Source organism: Mycetomoellerius zeteki, unplaced genomic scaffold (genome assembly GCF_001594055.1).
Source record: "Mycetomoellerius zeteki isolate Tzet28-1 unplaced genomic scaffold, Tzet1.0 scaffold145, whole genome shotgun sequence".
In the NCBI taxonomy this organism is placed as follows: Eukaryota; Metazoa; Arthropoda; class Insecta; order Hymenoptera; family Formicidae; genus Mycetomoellerius; species Mycetomoellerius zeteki.
Window position 1 is genome coordinate 3,626,795 of NW_017256393.1, and position 9,725 is coordinate 3,636,519.

The following is a 9,725-nucleotide window of genomic DNA, read 5'->3' on the forward strand; positions in this document are numbered from 1 at the left end:
TCAAGCTTTCACGATAGAATCGAAAATTTGCTCAAATTTTTTGGGGCACACTACAGACCTAGTTTCAGATCGAGTTTTAAACGACGTATTTGACTATAAACGTGATATAATATTAAAAAAAAATTATAATTATTTGGAATAGGAGCAGTTTAAGGAAATTGTAATCAAATTTCAAAACTCAAGACTTTTTTTTACATTTTCCCTTGACTTTTCTTGATTTTTCATGACCAATTTCAATTTTCCTAATTTTTCCCGGTTTTCCAGGTCTGTGGCAAGCCTATAATAGTAGCTGTTGGATGACGAGTGGCTTTGCGTGAGAGCGATTAATTTATAGGCCTGAACTTCTCTTGCACGGTTCATCTTTTCTCTTTTTCTCTTCAACGTGGAGAGAAAAGGAAGATGAACTGTGCAAGAACTTTAGCTAAAAAGAACAGATCTTTATATATTCAGTGAATTTCAAAACTCCCGAAGTTTGATCCCTATCATTCTATATATTGTTGTCAGCAGCTATTTTAAGTCTTAAAAATAAGCCATAAAAAATTTTAATCATAGTTGATTATTCTTCTCACATTCAACATTGGTTAATTTCTTCAGGTTCAAGACTTAATTAGGTAATGGGTTATTGTAGAAAGTTCATAAAAGATTGATTTGGAGAACTGAAAATTTGAACAAAGGAGTATAAAGGATAATTGTTAAGACCCATTTTGGGAACAATAAATTGATATGTAACTCTTTTAAAACAGCAAAAATATTTTATCGACAAGATCCTCTTTAAAATGAGCAATTGAAAGAACATTTGCGTATATTAATGAAACTACGCGGTTTACTATGGGGTACCTTTGTATCTTGATATATGCGAACATTTTGTGAACATTCAGGGCCAGAAGCAACCTAATACTAAACCGCTTCTCTAGGATATTATAATATATAGAATATTTTATATATTATAATATATATAAACTTATCGTTTTGCATTTGTTCTAAGATCAATCTCATGGCTGGATCTCGCAATATACTCTGGATCTCTGGGTCTGCCATCGCTCTCTTTCTCACTTCTTCCGGATTCAAACTTGCGGATACGGCGCAAGAGCGATAACCCTCTAACGCCTCGCTATTCTGCGGATCCAATTCCAGAGCCTTCTGATACGCTGACAAGGCTTTTCCATGCTGCTGCATGGCTTGCAAAATTTTTCCTTTCCTAATCCAGCCTTTGATGAACTTTGGATCTAGCTCGACAACTTTCTCGCAATCCTTCAAGCCGAGATCAAATGCCGTCAGTTTAGTATAACAGGCTGCTCTGTTACTGTAATACTTGGGATCGTCCGGATTTCTTTGGATCGCCTCGGAATAATGTTTAACAGCAGCAGGATAATCGCCATCTTTATACTTTTGATTTCCAAGTTCCTTTTCCTCTTCTGCTTTAACCGGGTCGATATAAGCTTTCCTCTCTTCCTCTTTGATTATTTTGTCTATATCCGAGAGTAAGGTTTTAATCTCCGGCGTTCTATGCTCAGACATAGATTTTTCATAATACACCTTAGCCTGCTTCCAATTCTCCATTTTCTTATAAGCGTGACCAATTCTCGTAAATGCTTTTGCTATCAATTTGAAGTCCGCTCTATTTTCTCTACCGATTTCAATGGCTTTCTCGCATTGAGCGATACATTTCTGATACTCCTTCTGTTCGAAGTACACCGCCGCTATATTCAACAAATAAATGATTTCCGTCGAATCCAATTCCACAGCTTTATTGTAATGCTCTAAAGCTTCCTCGAAGCTTTTCTTCTTGTAAGCCTCGTTGCCAAGTTTCTTCTCTTCCAAGGCTTTTCTCTTTTCAGGCGGAAGATTGTCCTCCTCCTTCTTCTGAGGTTTTGATTCTGGTTTGGGCTTCGGCGGTTCCGATGGATTCATTGGCTCAGTTTCCATCGGTTCCTCTACGTTAGTGCTCATTCCTAACAGCACGCTAAGGGTGGTGAGCACTTTGGTGTCCTGGAGCTTGGCACCGAGACTCTGTGGATTGGTTCGCAATTCTTGCAGTAACTTTATATATTCAGGATCAGACAGATATCCCTTCGTTCTGGGATGGCTAGCCAATTTGAGAAAGATGTCTGGTGAATTGAATGGATTAGTTGCAGCAGCTGCTTTCTGGGCCCTCACCTCGGCCAGACTGCTTCTAAGCTGTGGATTGTTTGGATCCAGTTGTAGGCCCTTCTCGTAAGCTCTGATGGACTCGTCATACCTGCCCAAGTAAGCAAGAGCGCTGCCCTTGCGCGAATAACCCTTTCCCCAATCCGGCTTCAAACTGACAGTCTTTTCGGCATCCTCCAGCGCTTGCTGATACTTTTCGGACTTTGCATATGCCGCTGAGCGATTGCTGTAGAGAACGTGATTATTGCCGTCCAAGACGATAGCATCTGTGTAGCATCTAATGGCTTCATCATAATTGCCAGTTTGTAAAGCAGTGTTTCCTTTTTCTTTCAACAAAGCTACCTGCAAAACGACACAAGAATGTAATACTTGGTTATACATAGCAGATGTTATTCACTTAAGATTATTTCAAGTACAGTCTTAACCCTAGCTATACATACAAAGAAACCCCAATGCAATTTGCAAAATTGAGATTTTTTCATATTGCTGAACTTTTCTTTTTCTTTGAACCTATATATCTCAAACTCCTTAATTCTATCGACTTTTAAACATTATGGAAACTTATTCTTTAATCAATTCTTCATCGATTGAAAAAAAATTAATTGAAATATGTCCATTTTTATGGAAGTTATGGTAACAAATATAGATAGGGTCTCAAGTGTGTATATCAAGGATAGGAAAAAAATGTATAGCTAGGGTTAAGATATCATACAAATCACAGAGCTGTATATTAGCATCTTAGGACATTACTTAAGATGTCTTGAAAAAAGAACGGATTATGTATATCAGTCTGTCTGTTTCTTCTTTTAACTAGTGGTTAGGTTATACTCCAAAGAATGTATCCTTGTACTTAAAAAAAAAAATAGGTATCTATTTGAAATTTGACGAAAGCAAAAAAGTTCTAACGAAGCAATAAAAAAGTAAATCTATAGCGGATATATCTTTTGGATTAATAAATTAAATGGATTAATCTTGATAATCAACCTTTGCTACTTATTCTTAATTTAGCTGTATCAGCGTGACCTTGTATTTTTCTGTGATCGGCTGGATAGAAAAAACGAGTGATCGCATAATCGGAAGAAATTCGCCGGGGGGCGGGGAGGAGGACAATCGTTGACCTCGCGAAACGTGACGAAGCGTCTCTGAGAAAACGGCGAGCTTCGCCGTCGCGATCGCGCGCGTAAATCCTCGTGGATTTACGGGTCTTCCAACGTACTCGTAACGCTTACCTGATCACCCATCATGCACGCTTAAAATGTTGAATCTCTATCTAGTTCCCGACGTCCGTTTGACTCGAACAATAGACACGTTCAATCTCGATGATGACTCGTATAAATTCTCGTGAATTCTTTCGTGTGCCACCGGACGCGTGTGTGCCGGCGAATATTTCAGAAAGCTCCAGAAACGGACAAGCAGCGACCTCACGCTACTATTTAATGAACGTGTGGTGTATACGTGGTGTATATGTAGTATATTTGTATGTATGTACAGTTCGCGCAATTAATTTCCCAGCCTACGACATCACGTCCACTGGTGAGACATCGCGTTTATCTTCTCGGTTATTTTCACGTTCATGGCCCCGCCGTAGTCGGACAAACCAGACTAACCAATAGAGATTGGAGAAACTCGCGTATTGTCGATAATTCCGTCTGACTACGACCATGGACGTGAAAATAACCGAGAAGGTAACGCGCAATGTCAAAACAAGGGTGGAAGGCATTAATTGCGCGAACTGTACTACATACATATGCATATGCTACAACGACGTGTTTGCAAAGTTATTGAGATAAGAAGAAGATATAAAGAACACACGCTTGCGACGCTGCGATACGATCAATGTAGAATCAGCTTTAGTCGCATCGCAGTGTCGCGAGCGTGTCGCAACCGTTGTGGTCCAATCAGAGTCGAGCTAGATTGATGTTGATTGGACCGCAACGCTTGCGACGCTGCGATACGACTAATGTAGAACCAGCTTTACTGCCTACTGCTAATTGTATTGCAGCTAGACTTTAAACCGGGAGAACATAGAAAAACGATTTCCTTACTGATTACGTCTTACTCCGGATCTACAATAGGGTTTTAAGCCTTAAGCCATAAGAAATGGGCGAATCACAGTCGATTATTCTTTTCACAATCGATTGTGATTGGTCAATTTCTTATGGTTCCTGCACACTGGACGCGGAAATGCTTGCCGCGCGGCAAAATGTGACGCGTTAGCCAATAAGCTTACAGCTCCTAACATGTTCATTGGTTACCGCGTCGCATTTTGTCGCGCGGTAAGCATTTCCGCGTCCAGTGTGCAGGAACCATGTGTTATGGAAATTGGTGGAAATTCCTTCTTTTTTTGGTTGTTGGTTCGTTGCCGTTGGCGGGGATTGGTGCTTCAGAGACTTAGCAATCCTTGCGATGGGGCGCAAAAGCAAATACCAGCGTAGAACGCCAAAGCAAAGCTCTATATATCAAAGTAGCGCATTTCTTTGATCTGAACCGAAATGCCGACGACCTTCCTATTGGCTATTTCGACCGCTATTTCGATTTAGTCGTCTGCTAGTCATCCGTAGTCCAATAAGCGCTTAGTATTATTGGTATAGGGTATGATTAGTAGGTCCAACATGGAGGACCTATGCGCTACTTTGATAATAGAGCTTTATGCCAAAGGCGGTCGTAACGCCTCCGTTTGTATACGACGTCTACAAACGTTTACCGATTTTGTGCTAATAAAAAATGAACTTTGTTCACCAACAAGGAATTGGATGCTTAAAATTTCATCAAGAAAATAAGAAAAAGAATTTACTCATACAAAGATGATATCAACAGATAAAGTTCTAGTTGATTTAGGCTGCGGTCCACTTGACGCTACAAACGCTTTGAAGTGTTTGAGCGACCAATCAGAACAAAGAATTTTACGAATTGACTAATCAAAGAATGCTTCGAAGCGTTTGTAGCGTCAAGTGGACCGTAGCCTTTAGAAGATGCATTGGAAATATATACACGATATTTCTAACTTCCGATGAAGACTTGAATGCACCTTCAGTGGAAGGAAACAAGAGGTTATAAGATAAAAAAAGGTTACATTGAAAAAAAATTAACAAAATTGTAATATTTGTTTAAATAGTGCCAATGAGACACTTGCTTACAGTAAATAAATATTTATTTTAAGAAATAAATACTTAAATCAAAGTAGTATTTTTTATTGAATAAATTTTTATTCGCTATAAGCAAATGTCTTATTGATACTATTTTAAACAAATATTTATTAAAATTTCGTAAATTTTTATTTTTAGTGTATAACAGAGTTGGGATTTAGTTGCACATTTCGATTGATTTTCAGCTTGGTTCTTGCCCTTCATTTCATCAACCCGCGCACAGCCTAAATGTCGATCGGTATTTTTTCGAGGAGCAAGAACCAAGCTGAAAATCGGCCGAAATGTGCAACTTAAATTCCAGCTCTAGCGTATAAGAAGCGAATTACTTTCGGTCAATTATCAATTACCAAGCTTATAACGCTCGAATCGACATCGATTTGACGTCAATTCGATGATTTCGACGTCGATTCCATTGTCATTTCTCACTGAGTCTCCTCTATATATAAACAGCGAGTGGCCCAGTTTGGGAAACGGCCCAAATTGGGTCCGGTTACCTTACAATAAATAAATGTAGAGCAAGAAAGATATGAATAAAATTTTTAGGAATAGGTGAGAATTGTTACAGGAGAAATGATTGAGAAGTTTAGTAAGAGGATGTTAAGTTCTATCGGGCCGAAAAATAAAGATTCCTGAGAAAATTATGTTTTATGTGCGTACGTGCGTGCGTGCGTGCGTCAACAAAATGATACAGGCATTACTTAATTTGCAAATTAATATCATTGATTAAGTCATAATCGGAACATAGCCAAAGTCTCTTCACATGTAGGTATAAAGTTTTCCATGAACAAGGAAACGCGCATCTTTTTTGAAAGGGGTATTTCACTGCGGACGGAGCACGCGACTATAATTACTCCGCGCTTACGTATTGGGGAAAACTACACTTTCATACGAGAGCCGTCGTTTCTACGATATCCAAATATACCCCCAAACCTGCAAAAAGTCTCTTTCTTTCTCCTTTTCTATTTCTTGCTCTCCTTCTCTCTATGGATCAAACTCTCTGAAAAAGGAATGAGTGAGCTTCTTGAAATGCCTAGACCATTACACGAAACTCGAAATAACACGCGACACAGTCGGCCCTTACTCTAAATTTTTACGTCGCTGTTTCCAATTTAACCGCGCCGTTTCATCCGCTACTTCTTACGCCATAATCAAAAGCCCCGTTACGTTGAATACTCTTTATAATATGTTTCGAATTACCTATATTAATAAATACATAATATAAGTTTCTAATGTGTCAACGTATAATTAACGCATATATTTATAATGTCTATAATGGCAAATTATAGAAGACAGAAATATACTGCGTGTTATATATATATATATTAGGCTGTTCTGTTATTAGACTGTGACACTGATAAGAAAAAAAAATTTTTTTTAATTGGCCTCAGCTCAAAAACTTCCATTTCATGCCCAAAGAACACTCCTAAATTTTTATCAAAAAATATTAAGATTCAGAGGTTGCTATGTTAATATGTAGTTTATTTCAATTAATTTAATATATGTTAATGTATAGTTTATTTCAATTAATTAAATCATATTTTGTTTGTATTATGTGATGATTTCATTTTCTAATAAAGAGTTTTTTATTCTCAAATTGAGGTATTTGATTTGAGGATGTCAAAACCATAAAGCGATATACTTTAGAACTTGTAAAAAAAATTTTCTATCTTTAAAAACGTTTTATAATCCAGTTAAATGCAACTTCTAAAGGCTCTGTAGGAAATCCCGGGAAAATTCCCACTGGATCTTGTTCTGAATGAATAGACCTACAATTTGAGGGCAGTAACGACCCATTTGAACGCTTGGAACCTTGCTAAAATCGATCTTAAACTCGAAATTTGGTCATTTTTTCACATTAATTGGATTATATTTCTTAATACATATATCATAGAGCTAAATGAATTATTCGTGTTCAGCGACCAAGAAACATACAGTACCACATTTAAAATCCGGATTAAGTCATTTTTGCATCAAATTAAGGAAAATCGAAACTTTGATTTAAGAATCGTTCGCTAGCGACCTCTAAATCTTAATATTTTTAAATAAAAATTTAGGGATGTTCTTTTGGCATGAAATGGAAGCTTTTGAGTTGAGAGGCCGATTAAAAAAAATTTGTTTTTCTTGTCAGTCCAATGTACATATGTATCAGGGTTGTTAGCGTTACATAAAAAAGTAACAAAGGCTGTGGTCAAAGTCTCGCTTATTTATTTTTGAAGCGTTTGATGGACCAGTTAGAAGAAAGAATTTATATAAACCGACCAATTAAAAAAACTCTACAAAGCGTTGATCGCTACAAAGCGTTGATCAGTAACTACAGTTGATTTCGTTACTTTTTTTAGTAACGAATGAGTAACAAAGTTACTTTTCCTAGTAAGTAATAGTAACGATAAGTGACAATTTTCCCTAATATAAGTAATTTTCCCTAGTATAAGAATCTTGTATCATTCATTGCGTCTTTTTATATTGTCGTAATATATTTTTTAAAAATATTCTTTTTTTTTCGTTGTGTGTACAGAAGTATAATAACAGAATGTCGGAGGCAATATACATGTCACGAAAAAGATGTTCTTTCCTTTAAACCTATATAATTCCTACGTCGTGTTTGCGACGTGGGAATTTCCAGATTTCCTCGTGAGATTGTGTTGATCCAAGCGATATTGTCTCCTTGTGATTTTTTGCGTCGTAAATAATAACGTCAGTTGATCAGCATGAGACACAAAAGAAAAAAAAATCTTTCAATTTCTCTCAACATCATCTTTTTTTTTATTAAAAATAATTGAGTTTAACATATATAGGAATATAACAATAATAACGTTTGTTATCGATGTTATTAATATAATCGTAGCTATGCTGTATTTATATGATTTTAACAGAAGATGGCTATGTACATGTATGAGAAGAGGTCTTATTATATTATACATTCTTTAACGACAGCGATCTTAAATTACTAAATGAACACTGATCCGGTTGACGTTTATCGTTGATAAATATCTTGTTTTGATTCTTTTTTCTTTGCTATACTAACAAATACACGTATATATATATATTTATTTATTGTACAACTATCTGACCCATTATCTCAGCTGATTAGAGCGTCGCGCTAATTAGCGCATATTGTCGTATCGCTTTAAAGTCCCAGACAAAATACAAGGAAATAGTGATAGCGAAATAACAAATTTCAACCTATCAGAAATCGGATACACCAAAATATACAGTTTCTGATAGGTTAAAATTTGATTATTTCTATCGCTATCGCTATTCCCTCGCATTGTGTCCGGAGCTTAAGTCGTGTACGTAAGAATTTGATTATTTCTCTCCGACTAAAACATATTTTGTCAAAGACGCGTTAACCTCTTATTATCATATCGTATTATTCATCTTATTATCTACAAATTATATATATATATAATAAAACCTTTTTTTCGTAGATATATGTTCGTTGAATGCGGATCAATATTTCTCTATTTACATTACATGAAGGTGGTATACTTTTGATCAATTTTGACATTTTTTCTTGTGCAAGTTGTATTTTGATATCTAAAAATTCTAAAAAATTCTAAAATATTCTTTGAAGTGTTGACACTAACATATATTTTTTATAGATTTAAATTGTTATCTTTTGTACATCTTTTTTAACATTAGAAAAAAATTTTGATCAAAGGTACAACACCCATGTTGTACCTCTGACCAGGGAGTGTTGTACCTTTAACCAGTGTATAAAATGTGTGTATAAAGATAAGATATTCAACAAAAGTTTAATTTTATTTATATTTTTATATTTTTAATGTCTTTTTACACCATATACAACTTTATATATAAAATATATAAAAATAAACTTTGCCATACAAAGGCGCATTTTCGTTTTTGCATGAAACGATTGAATCTAGCAAAAATAGTGTCCTTCGTTCATTTCATTCAAAATCGCGTCTAATGAGCATAATTTTATTAATATTGCAGGTGAGATAGCTAAACTAAATGATTGTCCGATTCGTATTGACTGATCAAAGGTACAATATATCAATTACTGATTAAAGGTACAATGTTTGCTTACTTTCTATTTGTTATTACTTTTATAAATTATAGATTAAGATCGACAGTATTAAGTTTTAAATAATTTTTTCTAGGTATCTATTTAACATTTTAGGCAATTCCAACATAAGACAGAATACATATACAACATTTTATGAGATTAAAAAGCGTTTTGAAATTACTTCATTCGAACGCTTGAAAACAATAAATGATTTTTCACAGGAGTATAATTCTATTCATTACTATAATTATAATATAAGTTATAAAACATCTCTGGTACTCGTACTACAAACTACATATTTTTACTTTTAAAAATATCCAATAGATTTTTTATAAATTCAAATGGTTAAAGGTACAACTGGTCAAAAGAACACCATGTTCTCCTACACTTTTTCTATTTAC

At 35.4% G+C, this 9,725-nt stretch overlaps 1 protein-coding gene across 1 annotated transcript in view; it reads right to left on the reverse strand.

Moving 5' to 3' along the window:
* The window catches only part of Stip1 (Stress-induced phosphoprotein 1), a 4,830-nt gene extending 1,267 nt beyond the window's left edge, over positions 1 to 3,563 (reverse strand). The window contains exons 1-2 of the mRNA XM_018462616.1: positions 3,378 to 3,563; positions 962 to 2,490 (exon numbers count right to left, since the gene is read on the reverse strand). Of these exons, the coding sequence (XP_018318118.1) occupies positions 962 to 2,490; positions 3,378 to 3,392 (1,544 nt within the window). The 5' untranslated portion in view covers positions 3,393 to 3,563. The remainder of the gene's footprint in view (positions 1 to 961; positions 2,491 to 3,377) is intronic.
* Positions 3,564 to 9,725: the final 6,162 nt, after the last annotated feature.